This window comes from Pholis gunnellus, assembly GCF_910591455.1.
Source record: "Pholis gunnellus genome assembly, chromosome: 10".
Classification (NCBI taxonomy): Eukaryota; Metazoa; Chordata; class Actinopteri; order Perciformes; family Pholidae; genus Pholis; species Pholis gunnellus.
In genome coordinates this window covers 16,377,270-16,397,961 of record NC_136537.1, presented here as the reverse complement: position 1 = coordinate 16,397,961, position 20,692 = coordinate 16,377,270, and the positions used below count along the sequence as shown (strand labels likewise).

At 41.9% G+C, this 20,692-nt stretch overlaps 1 protein-coding gene across 3 annotated transcripts in view; it reads left to right on the top strand.

Moving 5' to 3' along the window:
- The window catches only part of dlg3 (discs, large homolog 3), a gene marked incomplete at its 5' end in the record, with an annotated part of 71,548 nt that overhangs the window by 26,615 nt on the left and 24,241 nt on the right, over window positions 1-20,692 (top strand). For all 3 annotated transcript variants that reach the window (XM_079167700.1, XM_079167699.1, XM_079167698.1), the window contains 6 exons: window positions 16,253-16,306; window positions 16,780-16,830; window positions 18,141-18,265; window positions 18,791-18,960; window positions 19,169-19,305; window positions 20,065-20,209. In XM_079167700.1, the coding sequence (XP_079023826.1) occupies window positions 16,253-16,306; window positions 16,780-16,830; window positions 18,141-18,265; window positions 18,791-18,960; window positions 19,169-19,305; window positions 20,065-20,209 (682 nt within the window). The remainder of the gene's footprint in view (window positions 1-16,252; window positions 16,307-16,779; window positions 16,831-18,140; window positions 18,266-18,790; window positions 18,961-19,168; window positions 19,306-20,064; window positions 20,210-20,692) is intronic.

Here is a 20,692-nt window from a genome sequence, read left to right as displayed (position 1 = left end):
AGAGAGAGAGAAGCGAGGGACACGGGGCCTTTGATGGAATGAGATGGCAGCGTTAAGCGCTGCCATCGCTGTTGCTGTTAATTAAAAGAATCAGACGTCAGTGTGTGATAGATTGTATGTGCAGATATGAAAGCTATTTTTTTTTTCCCCTTCTATGCTACCCTCATTTTTAGCAAGAACGTGCTAGCATTCTCAGCAAGGTGCACCAGTTCTATCACCCACATGCTGCCGTGGAATATGTGTATATCCAATCAATACCAGTGAAGAGCTAGTCCCTCAGCCTTCTGACTCCTCTTCATTTCTGTGGGGGTGTGTGGGTGCTTTCAACAGCGCTTGTGCTTTCATTGCTTTTACTCATCCATCATATCAGCTGTTATTTTGGTAACACTTTACAATAAAGTACACAAACTACTGAGTATAGTTCCATATTAACAAGAGCTAACTGCTGAATAATGCATACCCATAATAACTAATAATTAGGTTCCAACTGATTTAAAATCAGTGATTAAACAGTAGATAATCATAAGGTCCCAGAGAAAAGGCTGATATAGTAGATATTGTGTTAATGAGCAGTGTCTAAATATTAGTTTGTACACATTTGCTATACTGACCACATTCTCATTTTTTTTACCGTACATTTGCTAACAGGCTAAGGCTTTTTATAAATATTCCCTGTTTTATATATTTTCATCAGAAGCCTTCCAGTTTTCTGATCTGCTCCTATGTTAATTTGCTTTTGAAGAAACTTAAAGCTTCCTCCATGTTTTCCTGTTGTCTTGATAAATTCATGCATTTCCACAGCACTAATTCCATCCGTACAGCAATATAATCATGTCACACTCACCCCTCTTCTCGAGCAGAAATACTGTTTTCATTCCATAATTACCTTCAGTCGCCTCCATTTTGCAGTTTTTAAATTGCTTTTAAGATAGTGTCAATGACACCCAGCACTTCCTGCTCAGATGTTTCACATTAAGAGTGATCATTGGTTCAAAGGGCATAATATCTCCTATTCTAGCTAGGCTTTTAATTTGAAACATCTGCAGGAAGTATTGAGTTATATTTATAGTAGTAAACCATGGCTTGATAAGAGATGACTGAGCAGAAATGATTGGAATTAATGAATGAATGAAAAGAGCATTTCTGTCAGAAAGGAGAAATGTGTAAATGTACATAATGATGAATTTACCATGTGAGCCATCAGAGTAATTTCACCACTCCTCGGTGTTTGAATACCAGCTTTAATTTGAGAATTCACAGTATATTTGGAGCACTTTTACATTCATTCATTCTTATCGTTGTGTCATATTATTGGATAGTCACTGATATGTAGAGGCCTCTTTCACAGAAGACATTTCGACATGTCACAGGAGGAAAAGCACGGGCGTACATAACTAAATGAATGACGGCCGAATTCCTTTTAGCTGCTTCAGTTTCAGGGTCCTGGTATCGTGCATGCTGTCTCATTGTCACACTGTCATGGTTTACTGGGACACTGACATAAAACGGCGCCATCGTTGGTGTTGTTCGTATCACCTGTACCTTACGTCAAAATGTCTGCTGTGAAAAAGGGCCTATAGAGCATTTAAGGGGATCTATTGGCCTGGAAACGTTTGTGGTGTTTTCGTGACCTTAGAATGAACAATTTATATCTACATACAGAGCTGGTCCTCGTCACGGAGGTGGCCGCCATGTTTCTACAGTAGCTCAGAATGGACAAACTAAACACTGGCTCTAGAAAGCGTTTTCGAGTTTTTACGTCGTCCCACCATAGTTCTCCTACGTGCTTGGCACACGGTACACGGTAGAAACCGCCAAACACTGCACCTTTTAAGGTCAGTCTCTCACATATAAGAAGAGGAAAGACAAAGGCAGCAGCTTCACAGCTTCACATGTCTTTAAAGGTAAACTAATTCTTTAATTTGAGTTAATAGGAACTACTTGTTCGCTAGTGCTTGGTCCTCACTCATTCATTGGTAACTGCTCAGGAATTATTTCACCTTATTTCAAAGTGTTACCATTATTTTTTGCTATTTCACACACTAGACTGCATGTATACATGACATATCGTAAAAGAAGCCCTACAGATCTCATTTATCATTAATCATAGCACTGACGGTAAGAACACAGGTAGAATACAAATCCTGCAGTACATCAACGGGAATTATTTCTTTTAGCTCCAAAGGTGAACCAATGTTCACATTTTTAAATCATCACACAGAAAACTGAAAGTTTTTTTCCTTCCATTTCCTGGGAACATGTGTGAATGTGTGCTAGTGTGTGTGTGTTTGTGTGGGTGTATGTGTGTTGAGGACATTTGGCGAAGCAATGCATTTCTTACCATGTGTAGCTGCTCTGAGTGCCATCTCTGTCTAATGCATTATCCAAGCAGCCCTTCAGCCATTTGGTCTGGCCTCTCATTTTTGTATGTGTGTTGTTTTTTCAGTGTTCATCATTTCTATCATCCCCCTCCTGTCTTCCACTGCCCTTTTCCTCCTCCGCTCTTTCTTTTTTCATACATAGTACGAATCAAAGGCTTCATTTTTGGGTGTAGAGCAGTATTCAGAGAGGACGCTGCAGCAGCAAACTATCAGTATGATTAGTGCAGTTCAGTATGTACAGGAACACCGCATCTACGCCCTGTCACTCGATGTTTAAAGCTGACTGAGCTTGGTAAGGATTGCATGTCGTAGCAGGATCTCTGGTGCATATTTTAATTGAACATAATGTTACTTTATATATGGTGGAGATTTTGAACACATGCCATAATCTGGTCTAATTCTTTACCAAGAAACCTTCAACTGCTTAAATGACATAAGTATTCACTATATATCCAGTTAAATCCTCTATTCTAACCTAAATGTTAACAATAACATTGTATTTACTGGCTCATATGGTATGAGTTGTTGGGGCTGTGGAGTTCACAGTGTAAAACGAGCAAATCCCACATTTTCTTAAACATGTCTTTTACCCAAATTATCCAAACAAGTTTTCTAATATTTAGTGAAAACAAAGATGCAAACAACCACAGTCGTACATCTTGGCCTATATCATTATTTGTCAAGCTTTAATCTGATACCATACTTTTATTATTTTAAATATAGGTCTAGTTGCACACTAAGGTGGTTAAACATCAGATTGATGATCCACGTTGGTCAGCATGAATCATTTTCAATAATATTTATGAATTTGACCAAATCTGGACTGATCAGTGTCCACATAAACTGTGTTGAGGGCATTCGAGGTGACTTGTTCTAAGATATGCTCAAGGAAAAAGGTAGCTGTATATTAGATTGATACATTAAACGTCTCTTTTGTTTCAGTAAACATTTTAGTTACAGAATGTAAGTGTTTGTAAGTGTTTCTTGCCTTTTTGCACTTTGGCTGCAGTCCTAGATTAGCACAAACAACAATGTTTGAATACATTTTCTTCTTCCCCCGGGAACCTATATGTATAAGCTACGTTTTGCACCTGCAGCTTCTCGTTATGTGAACAGTATAGACATACACATAGGTTGTGACAGCATATGTTTGGCTCACATGGACTTCCTGTTTCCCCACTGAGCTGACAAGATCAGAGGACAGCAAACATTTTCCAGACATATGTCTGTTGTATGTGCACAAAACCACAGATGATCCTTTAACGGCTCCCTCTTGTTTATTATCAGTCATTATTTTCTATTAGTGAGAATAGACTCCAGCTTAGTATGGAAAAACAGAAACACACATCTCAATCTCAGAGAGATAGAGATAAAGAGAGAGCATGCCCTCGCCCTGCCACGGATATAAACAATACAAGCAATCCCAGCTTAATATCATACATCTTATTACACTGTTGATAGTACATCTCTGCCTTGAAATTGCTTTTATGGATTTATTACTTTTTGTTTCCCTCTGTGTGTCTGTGCATTTTTGTTAATATTTCTCCACAATGTAACAAAACCTTTCCCAAAGCAAGCCAAATCCTAATTCTTCCTCATATCATCAACTTTACTTGCATAGATTACAATTTCAAACGGTCTTATGTAGCGTAAACTGTAGAGCAATCTGGACATGATGTCTATGACTTTCTGGATGAATGTTTTTTTTTTTTATGGCTGGACGTTGGTTCTATGGTTTGCTGCCGTCTTGCCAGCGGTTTGGAAAGCAGCGACCACCACCACAGCTAGGTGTGATAGGCTGAGCCACCTGACAATCAAACCAGCCGCTCAATGGAACAGTGATTCTCAAAATCACCAGCTGGACACATGCTAGTGATGGTGACATGCTAATAGCTTTTTAGACTCTTCATTTCAGTTCAATACAAGCTGAGGTTTGTTTTCTTAGATCATCTTGCTCTCATTTTAGCTACATTCTTACTTCTGTACAGTAATAATAACTTCATAATTGGCTTATTAGATTTATGTTTTAGTCCAGCAGCTTTACGTGTCGACTTTGTGATTGTCTAGGCTCGCAGTCACAGATCTTTTGTATAATTGAGTTTGTTTTATCACTAAATGAAGGCTACTAGAAAATAACCCTCAACCCATCATTCACATCGCATGTTTATGGTGAATATAGGAAATACTTAACCTATGAAATATGTCAATAGATATATTATCCCACTTGATCAAATAGTGTGAACCAGCCTTATAGCACAGGTTAGGTTCTTAGCCAATTGGCAGATGTCAAAGCAAGGCCAGATGGATTTTATAGAAAAGTTTCAGCAAAATTCACACTTCATCACAGATCACACCCGTTAAGGACAGTATGACACAAGCTATCATATCGCTCTTTCATAAGAATACAATTTGCTAATTTGTTATAATAATTATTTGTAACTAAAGCGAAGTCTGTATTGCTTATGAGGCATCTGACAAAATAATACATTGATACTCGCAAATAGGAATTTTGCATTTGGGTCATTTTTCATTCCCTGATACCTGATTGGATAGTTTATACTCCAAATTACTGTAAACTTCTCTTCTACTGCTGTAACACTTGTACATGTAAGAATAATTGCCTAAATGCTTATTGAAAAACAACTAAAATCTTAACTCAGATACTGTAAACTACCATGACCTTTTTTTCCATAATATGGAATTATTTTCTGTTTTAACAAACAGTGGTATTAAAGGCCAACTGCTGCCATTCCACATTAACAGATGGAGTTGCCTTTAAGATGAAGTCCCGCAAGCTGAGACATGTGAGAGAAGAACAAAGCAGACCTTTGTGTTTTGATGTGCTTCACGTAGCCACCGGACATAAATCAGGACACATTATTGTGAAATGCCAGTGTCATGTCTCCTCAGCACATAGAGGGAGGACCTGCTCTGTCGTAAATACTTTTAAAGCTGCAAGATGCCTTTTTTCTTACCCACACTGTGCTCATCCAGATGTAACAGGGCTGGATGGGCTGAACTAAATTCAGATTGAAGGAGAAAAAATAACCTTTTTGTTTTACTTTCAGTGGCAATATTGTTTCAGAATTTATACCCCTCATCCCACTTGTTGTAATGTTTAGGCAACTAAAAATAATCATTTTCGTTAAATATCTTTTCTTATCCTTAACCAGGTGCTTACCTCAACTTATCCCTAATAATGTCAAAAGAATAGACATTTTGGAAAATATATACATCTGCTTTCTTGACAAAGAGTTGATGAGAGGTTTGATAGCACCCTCATATCTGTACGTTAAATATGAAGCTACCCCCAGAAGACAGTTAGCTTAGCACAAAGACTGGAAGCAGTAGGAAACCGTTAGCATGACTCTGTCCGGAGGTCAAAAATAAATCCGCCTGCCAGTGCCTCTAAAACTCACTAATTAAAACTTATATATATTAAGCTTGTTTAATCCGTGCTGGTTGGCTGAGTTAAAAAAAAGAAGTTTGGTCAGGGCTCGGCTTGCTGTTTCCAGTCTTTGAGCTAAGTCAATCTTTTCTAGCATCTAGCTTCATATTTAGCGTGCAAAAATAAAAGTGGTATCAATCTTCTCATCTAACTCTTGGCAAGAAAGCGAGTAAGTGTACTTGTGAATTTATTTTATCATACTTTAGATGGCAGTAGTGGGTATTAAAATAATAAGGAATACAGTGCGTTAATAGTAAACATTTAGCAGATTATTCATTTGGAAAAAAGAGGTGAAGAAATGAGAGGTGTGGCCCAAAGACAGGGATGAGAGGGGTAAGGAAGGAAGGAAGTAAGGAAGAGGAAGGGGGGGGGGGGCAGAAATGAGCATGTGCTCAGACACAGCCCTGTGTGTTGCCATGGTGCAGGCTCAATCAGAGCTGCACAGTAGCTTTGCTGCTCAGCTAGCTAATTACCCACAGACTGCAATGTTGATACGCAGGCTGCTGAAGCCTTCTGGATTTCCGAGAGCTTTTTTTGTATCGCCGCACTGACACTAGAGTACAAGTAAAGAAACAATCTGTTCATATGTAGGAAAATGCATCTGAGATGGCCCTTCAAAATAATAAATGCATTCTGAAAGTGAGCTGTAGGTATGTGGTGAGCGGCGTTATTGAACATTGTAGTGGTGCTCTGCTGTGCCAGCCGTGCCACTTGTGTAACATAAAGAGCTCTTCCAGCCCAGAACTTCATTGTCCGCAGAATGCCGCCGCTTACTGTGAGCCTGCAGATCCTGATCAGCCTGCTTATAAAACCCAATACGGGCCATTGTGGATTAATATTCACCATTAAAATGTCCAATTATGTAATCAGCCAAATCCAAGCCCTGCATACGCTCGCAAAAATATCTCAGCAGGCAGGAATGGGGGGGGGGGGTCTGAATGAGAGGAATGATGCAACTTTAGCGCATTCACCTAAAAGCTTTAAGTTTGAACAAAGATCTCAGGGCGTTGAACAAACCGTAGTTCTTACCACAATAATGTTTAGTGTACCAAGGTTCAATAGAAACGGTAGATTTCTTCTAAAGTTCAGAGGGAAAGTGTGTCTTTCAGTAGACGCAAAGAACACAATGCCATCTTTTTCTAAGCACTGATATACGGCCTGTCAAAGCATCTATTGCATTTTATTTTGTGATCAAATATTAAGTCAGTACATGTTTATGTTCCCTTTTTTATCCTGTGGAACAATTTGTCTAAGTGATAAGCAATTTTGATTGTAAACAGTGGAGACAAATCCTCCTTGAAACTTAAACAGTATTTTAATCTCATGATGTTGTTTTTTCATAATTAATCTCCTCAACACAATACTTATCTGCTTTTTAATTTCATTGTCAAGGAGCTGCTTTGCTATCAAATAAATCGGACCGGTTGTATTCATAAAATTCTAATTTGTTAAGTTTAAAGATGCATTGAGAAACGACATATTACAAATGAATTAAGACTATTTTGTACTTTCTGTACAGAACTGTTTACACTCACAAATGCTGAACGATTGCTTTTTTTGGAGTTTAAATTATTAGTTAATTTATCGATCAGGGGTTTGACAAGAAATGAATCCTCCAGACAGAGTCCATATATTTTCCCCGCATACTCTGTCCAACGGAGCCGGTTTTGACAGCCAGCTGGCATTAAGTCTGTGATCACATGAACCTCTGTTAAAAGCGTTCCAGCCTTAATGTTTGAGTGTTTTTTAGATCAGTGTTTGTGCTTCAGTCCATTAAGGTGGCCGCTTTAATCACAGGGGGACGCTGTGAATCCTGAGCCCAACCCGAGGTGGGCAGAGAAGAAGGGTAAATCTGCACCCTTGACAGGAGGCAGATTGATTTGGCAATCGCCAAAGTGCTACAAACGTTAAAAACAATGCCCTGTTTTTCTTTCCCTCTGCTGTTTGGCGCTAAATACATCAGCATATGGATAAATGTGCTCATGTATTCATAACTATCACAGGGAAACTAGAGGCACGGCTCGTGTTTCTGTTGCCTCGCCCGTTGTCCTACTTACTGTAATTCTTCATCACTTTCAACACCTACACGTATTGTGAGCCAAAACTCAGGCAAGTGTAGTGAATGGAGATATGTGAACGTGTGGGCGTTCCCATGTGGAGCTTATAGAACAGCATGAAAACTCAACCATGACAGGAGGATCTCTGCTGCTGCATGTAGAGACGGGCTTCGTCTTCGGAGCCCCCTGGGAGGTGGGGATGAATGGTTTTAATTAGGCTTTGGGTCAAAGTTAGCCTTGTTATGTTCACTATCGTATTTTTTACAGTGGAGCTGTAAGTGCTCTGTATTTGCTAGTTTTATCGCTGTCTCATGATTCTGATTTGTGGACCAGTATCAGCTGAGGAGCCGTAGTTTCCATTTAAAATAGTACAGTCACATTTAAAGACAAAGGAAAACTAAGAATGACTGAGTGAAGGCTTGTGGTGTAAAAGGCCATAAAAGGAAATGAGAGACAAATCTCCTCTCATGCTTTTGCATCAGATGGGTTTAAGGGCCACGGTGGCCTAAGGGGAGAGTGTTTCTTACGTCGGGGGTTCATGAAGCAGACTCGCAGTCCAATGTTCCCATTTAAAAGAAACGAAAAAGTCTAAAATTGGAAGGGACTAATTGCAGCTCAGAAGATTGTGTTCTGGGGTGCTCAGGAAAATGAACGAGAGAAATGAAGGTGACAAAAGTGAATCAGAGCAGAGTGAAACAGATTAGAGAGCTCTCGTTGTAAAAGTACTGAGCATTGTGGACCATCAGGTGTGTTTTCTGGTAGTAAATCGTTTCAGATTGTTAATTTTTATGTGCATCCCTTTTAGCTGCTGTGAGATACTTTTCTCAGAGCTCCTGTAGTCAATAAGTTTGAGCTGCAAGGAGAGAATTAAGACTGATGGAGGCAGCTTGACACCTTGTTTTAAAGGAACACTTTGACATTTTGGGAAATTCACTTTCTGGCAGAGAGGTAGATCAGAAAGATTGATACCTTCCAACTATACTTTAGCACAAAGACTGAAACAGCCTCTGTCCCCTAACAAAAGCTGCCTGTAGCAGCATCTCTAAAGCTCATTAGTTATAATGTCTTGTTTGTTTAATTCTTGCAAGTTTAAAAATTCCAACAAGGAGTTGCGAGGGTTCATGTGTCGTATTGTTTCTTCTAAGCTAAGAACCCCGTCATAACCCATTGGTTTATGTACAAACTCTACAAATGATAAATAACTGCGACAAAGACAGGCTAGTTGTTTCCACTTCCAGACTTTATGCTAAGCTACGCTAACAGTCTTTTCGCTGTGGTATCAATCCACTCCTATAACTCTGTTGAGCTAATGATCTCATTTAGTGTCCAAGTATTACACTCAAGAAACCTTCATAACTAAATATGTCACCTGAAGCAGTGCAATTTGTGGTAGATAAATTGCTGGATGCGTGACTAACCTGTTTGTACAGTGAAATGTCTCACCTGGTCATGTCAAATTAAGACTGTTACCTCAGCAACACCATCAGCATCTTAAAGGCGTCACACAGACCAAACGGCACACGCACTCAAACAAGACAGAAACAGAAAAGAAGATTAATTCAAACGCATCAATCAAAAGAATCCACTTCTCCATAATGACACCACAGCGGATGAATAATATAGCACACCTTTGTTGACCGAGGTTGCAATGTGACGGTGGTGAAAGCATCAAAATGGAAGCGCTCACAGTTGTGTGGTTTCAGGCCGTCACCGATGCTCAGCGCAGGATCCAAAACGCCAGAGAGGAACGAGCTTAGCAGCTCTCTCGGCTTAGCAACAAGGGATAGCAACTAGTCAAGAGCTGTGAGGTAACGCGCTGCAGTGACCTCTGATGTAGAGGAAGCAGTGGAGGCGGGATCATGGGAAGCATACTGATGACATACACATGACAGGCTTCCTTCATTATGGAGCCTTTCCAATCGGCAACTTTCACCGTGGCTGTTACTCTGTGATGGAGCCTCCTGGTGTTGGCAGCCGTGATATGAGACCAGCCACTGATTTAAATTAGCCGCACAGTTACTGACATTACAGTGCATCTGGATAAAAAAAATATTAATAATCATGATTGACGATGAGGAAATTATTGTAGTTCTGTCGCCCCCTCATTAGCAGCAGGGATAACTCAATCGGAGAAATAACACCGAGGCATCACTTGCAACGGGGCATTATATACTGTACATGTGCAGTACTTGATAGTGCTGAACTGGGTTAGTCACTTCTTTTATTTAAAATCAATTCATAGATTTATCTGCAACAATTGTGTTCTAGTCATTAGTACGCATGTCCACATACTGTATGGACATCAAAGTTAAAGCACGCGAACACACACACACACACACACACACGCTGCCATGTTCAAACCTGATCAATTGTCAGCAGACTTGTAGAAGGCCTTCTCCAGCAACACTGTGATGAATATTCATTACGCTAAGTACATTTCCCTCTGTGGCTGCACTTGTGAAGGTCAAACTAGCCAGCTCTCATTTGGAGCTGCTCAGCATGACAGAGAGGTAAGCCAGAGCATGCTTTTGTAATATTACATAAAGATGAGGAGGGAGCGCTGCTGACAGCTGTGACGGGCTATTAATTATGGTTTCATGAATGTGCGTCTGCGGCGTGCGTTGGGAGGGCTTGGGAGAGGGGGCCGACGCAGTCACAATGCTCAATCGTAGCCATCAAATCAGAGAACTTTTAGCTTTAATGGGGCCATTTTATGGGTGAGCTAATTAATTTCCTCGTGGCCGTCCTTATTGAAATGAATGCCTGAGTTCGGCTGGCGTTGTAGCAGGAGAAGGGAGCAGTTGACCTTTGCCGCTGTGGGATTTTCTTTATTACGTCTCGTTATTCCGCCTTTGTCCCCGACAAAGAATGCAACATTGAGCTTCGACGGCGTCCGCGAGTAAGACATCTCTCGCTGTCACGCGTTTCTCAGCTCCATCAATCTGTCACTTCGTCTCTCACCGTGCCTCTCTCCTTCCCTCTTCCCTCTGGCACAGGGGGGCCACAGCGTGAATGAGATGTTGGGTGCATGGTAATTGAGTAGGTATTGATTGGACTGCAGCGTGGCCTACGAGAGGCCAATGAGAGCCAGGGGATCAGAGCAGCACCACTGACTGCGTCTCTCATCCCACATTCTGCAGGAAAACATAAGCGCAGTACCACTCGAGGCATCGGAAAAAACGAAGGAACATCACACTTTTAGATAACATAAGCACGCCTTGTCGTCCTACATGTATCTGCTATTCGCTCTGACTGAAGGCCGAGGAAGAGCTTCCTTCAGCATTGGCTGTATCATTTGACTGACTGGGTGTATCATCTGTGCGGGGCTGACTGTCATATTTCACTGCGATGTCACCACTGGAGACGGAGCTGCCATGTCGGTGTGCCCGGCCAGAGAGGAACTGATGTGGAAATGTTTCCGAAGGAGGAAGGGGTTATTGCCCTGTCAGCATGCCGTCGCATCCGCACATGTGAACGCTCTTGTTCTTGCCCTCCGTTCTACCTGTGATGAAGGGGAAGGTTTAAAAGAAATGAATGCTGACAGGTGAAGAAGAAAGCCAGGGTTTAACTTTCCTGAGATGGGGCCTTATTGTCATCAGCAGCTTGTGTACACATCATGCATTTAAAATGAGATCTTTTAGATTGTCTTTTAACGGTCAGTGTTCATTTGGTTTATTGACCAATTGCAGCACATTTTGTAAATGCTTTTGTTTTTGTATGGATCAAACAAACGAGGTATAAAGTGTTAGTATTCGGGAACTTGAGAGGTGCTGGTCGGTGAATTTTGCTGCCAGTGTAGACAGAACCAAGCTAGCTTTCCCCTCCCTGCTTCATATTTACCGTACAGACATGAAAGCGGTATTGACCTTATCATCTAACTCTCAGTAAGAAAGCAAATAAAGTATATACAGTATATATATATAGACAAAACCATGAGCTATTAAATATACAGTATGATCAGATGAAATCAATTGTCAGCTGATGCATTTGTGTGTCAATGTTTGTAATAGAGGTAATAGTTTGTTTCTTGACTCCATTTCAGCCATAACGTCATTTTTGAACTCATGATGTGTGGATTTAAGAAGGAATGGTGTGTGTGTGTGTGTGTGTGTGTGTGTGTGTGTGTGTGTGTGTGTGTGTGTGTGTGTGTGTGTGTGTGTGTGTGTGCGTGTGCGTGTGCGTGAGCGTGAGCTGTGTGATGTGTACAGGCAGTCGGGCACAACCAGCCCATGGCCAGGCATGTGTGAGCACAGAGCCGCATAAACTGCAGTGAGAGAGCCCAGAGAGGTGAAGCAGGGGGGGAGGTGGCTAAGCAGGCTTGCAGGCCAATACCGTGCAAGGACCGGTTACCATGACAACACATTGATTATTTAACAATTTGGACGAAGCCTGGGCCCTGCACTTGCCAAGGTTCAGTGGGAGTCTCTGTGGCTTTACTGTCCCGAGGGTCTGCAGCCAAGTGAGTGTTGTGTGGTGCAATGCCACCGGGACGTGAAGCACATCCACGGTGATGCTGGGAGACAAGAGACAGACACACACCATCTCAACTGACAGAAGAGTAAGATGATAGATTGATGAATAAGAAGCCATTATGAACAGATGGGTGGATGAGACGAGGGAGTGAGAGAAAGAAAGCACTTTAGCAAGTGAGTTTTCTTCTCTCCTGGTGACTTGTTGTAATGATCTCATGCTGTGGAAGCAGTCTGGACTCATTGTCGTTGTGTGTACATGAGGTCTGTGTGTCCAGTATGCTCACTTGCTTCCATGTCTCAGCTTACACTTGTGGGTGTCCCATATAGTGCCAAAGATATTGTAAACCCTGAGCGCTGTATTGCAGTTAATATGGAGATTTTATGGTAGCCATAACCAGATTTGGTTAATTCCGGCCGTATCTGTCAGTCCCACACAACAGAGCTGCTTTTACGCTCAAGACAACTCCGTTTACACCTGACATTAACATGCGACCTGTATCTGGGTAAGGACAAACATTTTTCTGGGATCGAAACGACTAGCTTGTGTTGTGATCGGCTCTCAGCCAGGTGTAGATATTATCCATATAGCATGACCACAATATTAAGAAAAGAATCAAGTTGGAAGGTCACCTTACTCCTCCTCTTTCTGCTTTGGGAACACCTGGCAAAAGCTACAAGTATTAGGCAATAACTAGCAAGTCTTACTTTTAAAAAAGTGATGAAAATGAATGATACCCATCCATGGCATCGCTTTCTGTGACCCGGTACATCCACCAGCCCTGCCTAACTTAACAGGTGGAAATGCAAAGGCCTGTGGACCGGATGTCATTATCCAGAAAATACATCAAGAGACGGATCACATGTTAATGCCAGGTGCAAATGAGGCCGTCTTGTCAAATTCTCAAAGTCTAGTCCATGTCCAGTGACAGGTCTTCATAGACAAATAAGTCTTTCAGGTCTTTGATTTCTGATCATTGTGGCATTTTAACATTTTCCTTTCAAAACTGATAATAGTGTTTTTACTCTTTCAATGTCCTGTGTGACGTGTGTACGGCCTGTCGTTGTCTTATATACCTTTGGACCACATCTGCAATCTTTTTCTGCCTCACCTATTGAGTCATATGACCCCTATGCAACACACCAAAAGACATTTCCATCCTCTCATATCCTAAAATCAATCTGTAAGAGGCTGCTTTTGTCTTCACCTCTGTGATCTTCAACCGAAATATAAACAAAAATTCAAGTTAGTGTTCGTCCCCTGCTCATCCTTTGAGGGCCCTTTATAGCACAGACAGATCTTACTTCTAGTATGTGCCATAGACGTCAGCGGTGGTCAAATCGTATGGTCTTTAATCCGCTGTTTTCCTCCTCTGGGCAGCAGGTTAGCGTAGAAGTAAAAGAACAGTCCCAAGGAGGGAGGTGTAATCCATCCTAATCCAAGTTACCTGAGTAAATTGCTCATGTTGAGATTATCTTCCATTATTCCTTTTTGTTTGCTTGTTATGTGAGATTTAGATAGAGGGATTACGCAGCAATCCCAGGTCAGGATAATACTGCTGTTTTCTACCACTGATGGGTTTATTGTCTGTCAGATGGACTTGTAGGTTCAGTGATCCCATTGAGCGGCATTGGTCCGCTATGATACTCGCGATAAGCACCGCAGGCATTATACAGTAACAGGTGTGTTTTGTCACATGTGGCCTCAGTGGTGGATTCAGTAGCTCAGTCTGTCAGTCAGCAGGGGACAATAGTAACCGGTGTATTCCCCCGTGTCGTCCTCAGGCCGCGTTTCATCAGTTCTTGCTGTATGTGCTTTGGTTACATCCACAATAGACCGATGGACTGTCACTAACATGGCCGCTGTGGGCGTTGCACTCATAATACAAATGTTTGTACTACTAAACCCTTTAATGGATTTAGGGTATGTGTAATGAGTTGGGGTTTAAGATGAAAGGGGACAAAAGCGCAAAGCTTTCATGAGAAATGTGCAAACACAAGCACAGACACAAGCATCTGTTGGTCCATATGCAGATTACAGCGAAGGTCTGATTGTGCTGACGGGGGGGGGGGGGGGGGGATTGCAGCCACAGCTGTCCAGAGTCATAGCACATCATCACCAGTAGGTCAAATCTACATTTTGTAATTTACTGAGCAGGACTGTTTGTTTTTGTTTTTTTCAAAGACAGACATTACAATCCTTTTTATTTTAACCAAAAACAGTTTCTGAATCTATATATATATAAATCAGTATTGCAGTGATAAATTATAAATACCATTATAGATACTTGTATCTATAGTGCTCATTATGCAGTGTATGTCGTGATTTATATTGGGATATACAGTTTACATTTTCTGGTAATTCAGTTGATAATTTTATATCTATAGTTAAATAACCGGATGCGGTTGAGCACAGAGTGATATAAAAAACTTGGTAATTGTGATATTTTGAAACAAATACCTGAATATCAATCTTAAATCACAATATCACATTATATTGATTGATCCATCTATGTACATATAATATTGTACTACAGACTGACAAGATATCTGTACAAGTAGTTCCACAATAAACAAGCAAAAAGCCCAATAGTACAGTTAATACATATTCATATTTGGTATGTGATGAATCAGGAGGAAGATCACGATCAGCTCCTTGGACACGGGCACTATGTGCATATATTAAGAGAGCTGAGAAGGTGAGATTGGGGGAGGTGGGGGAGGAAGATAGGCAGCTAGTGATTTTTGCCTCAGTGTCGGACCTCAGGAAGTGTAATGTCCCTGAGCAGCGCCGTCAGCATCCCGTCACCCACACAGCTCAATCAAATCAATAAAAAGTCCACAGCCAGTGTGCTGAACTAGAAGATGGCCATCAAGCTGCTCCTAAACCAACTGGTGTCTCCTCCTTCACTCTGCTTCTCTGTTTCCACTCTGGCAGCTTTCCTCCGAGGTCTCAGCTTCTTTGATCGCTCTGCAGACCTCAGATGGAAATAGAAACACCAGGTGGCACAATAGAGCTGAGCTGAAGACTTAATTGAACTGTGAAACCTAATATGTAGCTGTTGTCGTCGGGTTCAACTGGGTCTTAAAGGCTGATTCTGTTACTGCGCATCAATATGTAGCCAATAGGTCATCTGCACTTTACATTTGACCCTTTTCATGTTCCCCAAGAAGAAAAAGAAGAGCAATCGCATTTTCCATAAAGTAGTATTCATGCTACCGAGAGCAGCATCACAAATAAGACATTGATTCTTTTTTTTAGTTGACAACCGAAGTAAGTGGCAGAAGAATTTCAATTTTAAACAATCATTGATTGTGATTATTTTTCCAATTAATCATTTTTTTAGAAATCAGTGACACATGTCAACACAATTTCCCAGAAACCAATATGATGTCTTCAGCAACATCTTAAAAATATTCAACATATAAGGTTAGACATTCCTTGCATCACTCTAGTATTCTTACAGTATTACATGTAGTCAATTTAACTGAATGATTAAGGAGCCTTGAAATCATGCATTTTGTATGTGATTCTACGTGGTGTCATTTCTGTGTGAAACCAAAGTGAAAAGGATGTGTGTGATAAACGTATTGTCCCAACGGCTGGAACCACAAGCCGGTTTCTATTGTGAGATGAACGCAGGACGTCCGGCTGTGGCGGTTAATATGCAGCGGTCTCGCTGCCCCAGTCTTCATTCTCAGTCCTCACACCTTTCCAATGTCCACACACACACACACACACACACACACACACACAGTCTCATCCCCGAAGAGATTCACTGACTGTTCCCATGGCATCCGTTCACTTTGCTCCCAAGGATAGTGTGTGTACCGCATTACGTCTGTGCGCTGCCAGCCTCACACACTGAGATAATGTGTATTTCTTCATATTCACAGGCCAACCCTCCCCCCATCATCGTCAACGCAGACTCACTAGATGCAGGCCCTTATGTAAGTATCTGTTCTCTCTCTCTGTACAGTATATATCTCTCTCATTCACACTCCCTCTGTGCATGAGCGTGTGTGTGTGTGTGTGTGTGTGTGTGTGTGTGTGTGGATGAAAAGGCCTCCTCCTGGTAGCAACATGCTGTTTGCCATGTGGACCGACTGCCATTATCCTTTTGACCCTGCCGGTTTGTGTTGAATGTGCATTCTGCACATTTAGTGTCACATTGCAAACGCATTTTAACAGAGAAAGGCACTTTTGATTTGTGGTGGTATTTTTAGTTCGTAAAACAATCTGGTGAATGTATGTGTATATTTTGTTAACAATCCTATTCACCATGGTTCTCTTAACATAAGTCTACTCTTTCTTGTGAAGGATTTAGCTGCAACATTTGCATGCATCTCTTACTATGCTTCTAGAAAATGCCATAATTCAGGCTCAGTGACGTAAATAACCATCATGCTTTTTGTTTTGACAGGTAAATGGCAGTGATGGGATGTACAAATACGAAGAGATCATTTTGGAGAGGGTGAGATTTACCAGTTGCTTGTTACATTTCTTACCACGATTTACACATTCGTCTTTAATGCATTTTCTGCATGATAGATAGATGTCTCCCCACTAGGTGGTAGTAAGTAGTCGTCACTCAGTGAGTTTTAAAGAACATGAAAACCAGAGAAAGATCCTAATTGCTGTACTTTCTGAGAATCATACGTGATACTGCGTGTTAGTGAAGTTGTAGCTGTTCCATCGCTGCAGTAAGAATGTCTCATGCGAGTATGAGCACAGACTAACGCCAGTGAGGCATATGTTTTTACATAATCCTTATGCACATGTCATCAGCAGACGCCAGAAATGTAAAGTGCTCTCCTGTTCAATTGTTCAGCAGTCACCGCTGCACTTGTCAGCGGCGGTTCAGCTTGTAGTGGCAGATCTTTATGCTTCTACTCTCATTATTCAACCCACATATAGATGCACCGCCGATCCCACGGTAGATGCACACCATCTCTCCGCCCCTTCCACTCTAAGTGGCATTTCTGCATGCGGAAAGCTTCAATAAGCTATGCATAGTCACACATTAAAAGGACTGTGGGTGTGTAACATTTGGTGGTAAGGCCCAGTGTACTCCTCTCGGCTCCAGAGCCGCACACTGGGAGGCCTCTGCCTCCCTCTGTTCTAATTTGTTGTGACTGTTGTTCATTAATTATAGAAAATAATAAAGTGAAGTCTTTTCTCAGCCGTCTTGTTTGCTGCCTGTCTCTGTGGCCACGGCTGTCAGATGCAGCAGTGTGCTTCGACCCGCTGGATCCAAAGTGGTCCTCTGTCATTTCAGGGACAGGCGTGACGGGAGGTGGTAGTGTCTCTCTCTCTCTCTCTCTCTCTTGCAGAGGGTGAGAAGCTATGTATCATGTAATAGAAATGATGCTTTCTCAGCTCATCTTTACTTTAGATCATAACTCAACCTTTCTGTGAACACGGGGCATTTCTAACACTGATGCATCTCTGTGGGTTGATGGAATAACTGTGACATTTTGAATGAAGTGTCCTCTTCTAATGAAAGACATGGCATTATCATTTGTTACACGCAAGGACACACACACACACACACACACACGTGTCCGTGAAAATGGACATCAGAAAGGCCTGGTGAAATCCCTGGAGCAGTATGCATCGATCACGTGTGCTTCTGAGATACCAATACACTTAAGAGCCACATTGCACTGACCCTGAGCCCACATTGGGTTCATCACTTAGAGCTAAGTGTGTGTGTGTGTGTGTGTGTGTGTGTGTGTTGTTTATGTTACCCCTCTGAAAATGCCAATCATAACCTGTGTGCAGGGGAACTCTGGCCTGGGCTTTAGCATTGCTGGAGGAATAGACAATCCCCACATTCCTGATGATCCGGGGATCTTCATCACCAAGATTATTCCTGGTGGAGCAGCGGCTATGGATGGAAGGCTCGGGTAAGTTCCCCTCCTAACATTGCAGTTACAAATGCTTCACAGATGAATGACAAGCAGATATTAAGATGAAGAAACAACAGAAAAGACGAAAGCAATTAAACAATTTGAGACCAATGCACGTGAGACAATAAAATCACGATTTTAAAAAAAAGTAATAAAATATAATTAAAAGCTATAATAACAGTAACAGTAGTAAAAATCTAGACTAGATGTCTCTCCTCGCTCTTTCCCTCTTTTCTCTTTTCAAGCTCCTCTGCACCTTCTGTCCTCTCTCTACTCTAACCTCCCTACTCTCCTCTTTAAAGCTCACCACCACCGTGTCCCGCCAGGCAGTGCTGTGTGGGAGGCAGAGTCTCTACAGTCCTCTGCCCCCAGGCTCTATGTGTTTCCTCAAAGTTATGATTCACTGGAAAACCATGAAACATGCAAAACTTATGATACAGAGTGCTTTTTTTTTCTTTTGTGTGCATCGGCCAACTGACAGGGCGATATGTGTGATATATATTAAAACGTTTCCCTCCGCAGGGTGAATGACTGCGTGCTACGTGTGAACGAAGTGGACGTGTCTGAGGTGGTTCACAGTCGGGCGGTGGAAGCCCTGAAGGAGGCGGGGCCAGTGGTGCGGCTGCTGGTCCGACGGAGGCAGGCACCACCCGAGACGATTCTGGAAGTCAACCTGCTGAAAGGGCCCAAAGGTCAGGGACACGTCCCACTTATCACACACTAAGATAGAAATATATGTTGGGCATTCAATTTGGAAACACAGACAAAGACTACAAGAAGTGAAGTATTCAGTATAGAGGAGGCCGCTCCAGACATGGAATACATCTAAAAATGTGTTAGATCAAAGGTGATTCTATGTATACCTATAGACGTATCTGACTGTGCGTATTACTCAACCAGGGCTTGGATTCAGCATCGCTGGAGGGATCGGCAACCAACATATCCCAGGAGACAACAGCATCTATATTACCAAGATCATAGAAGGAGGAGCTGCCCAAAAAGATGGACGGCTGCAGACTGGAGACCGCCTGCTTGCTGTACGAGCCTCCCTCTGACTCAGTCACATATTGAATATTCAAATCAAAGAGAAGTTATTGTACATGCTCGTGTAGTTCACTGGCGAGTTTAACAAAAATTCAGCTGTAGTTGTTAGTAGGACTGATTACAAACACCTAATGCTTCAGCTGGGCATGTGCTTTATGTAGATGACTGGATGGTTATTAGACATAAGAACACTACGTTATCGCGCCAGTGAGACTCACATGAGTCAGACAGTCCTACTGTCTGTTGAAAACATACGTAGCCTGTGTCATTTGCAAATTGACTTTATATTATCAACTATACTTTACCCCAGGTGTCTTATTAGAGCGATCAAGATCCAGGCAATTTGCAACAATATAAAATCTCAACCATTTCTCAGTTCACACAAACTGTACTGTGAGTTACTTAAAGAGCACGTTGCTTCATATAACATGTGAGGTGTTCAGAAACTTTTGACTGACAGTATATTCCCATGGAATTTTTGTCTTAAAAGAGAAACTGCAGAAATTCAGAGCATCTTGAGAACCTCTACCTACTGCTTTTGACCTCTGTTAACGCTGCGCAGCACACCAACCGTTCACTCTGCTGTTGAAATGTACTGAGAATCTCATAATGCCTCCGAGCTATGATTCATTATTGTGTTGGCTGGTGTGAGTGCTGTTGTGATGCGTGATGTTGTCACAGTGCGGCGAAGACACAAGGTGTTCCAAGTGTTGATTTTCCTCTTCTCTTTTCACGACAATCATCACATTCAGGTGAACAACATCGTGCTACAGGACGTGCGTCATGAGGAGGCAGTGGCCGCGCTGAAGAACACCTCTGATATGGTTTACCTCAAGGTGGCCAAGCCAGGACCTGTGCACCTCAACGACATGTACGCCCCTCCAGACTACTCCAGCAGTACGTATATGCCTCTTCTCGTTGCGGTTTACACACTCTCCAAGGCACAAACTGCATTTTATACTCACTTAAGCAGCCAGCTCCTAAACAAGAGCAGGTTAATTTATACGAACTGTCTTGACGTAAGGTTAAGAGTGGTTTATAAGTCACAGTCCGTGTTAGAGCGTTTTACACTGGGAATCATCTTTTTTATCTTTGTCAAAGATGTTAGTGTTGTATCACTGTTCTCTCCCCAAAACTGCTATGCCCAGACACCCACATAGTGAATGTAGTGAATGCACACACACACACACACACACACACACACACATAATCCTACCCACAGCAACAACAAGCGCAGTTCTCTGCCTCCCACTGAGTGTGGATGGTTTCTCACATCCCACCTGCTCATGAGAGCCCACGATCTTGAGCTGCAGCTTCTCAAATTTCCACAGAACAGTGATATAGTGTTAGAGGGGGCTATTGAGGGCTTTTTTTTTTGTA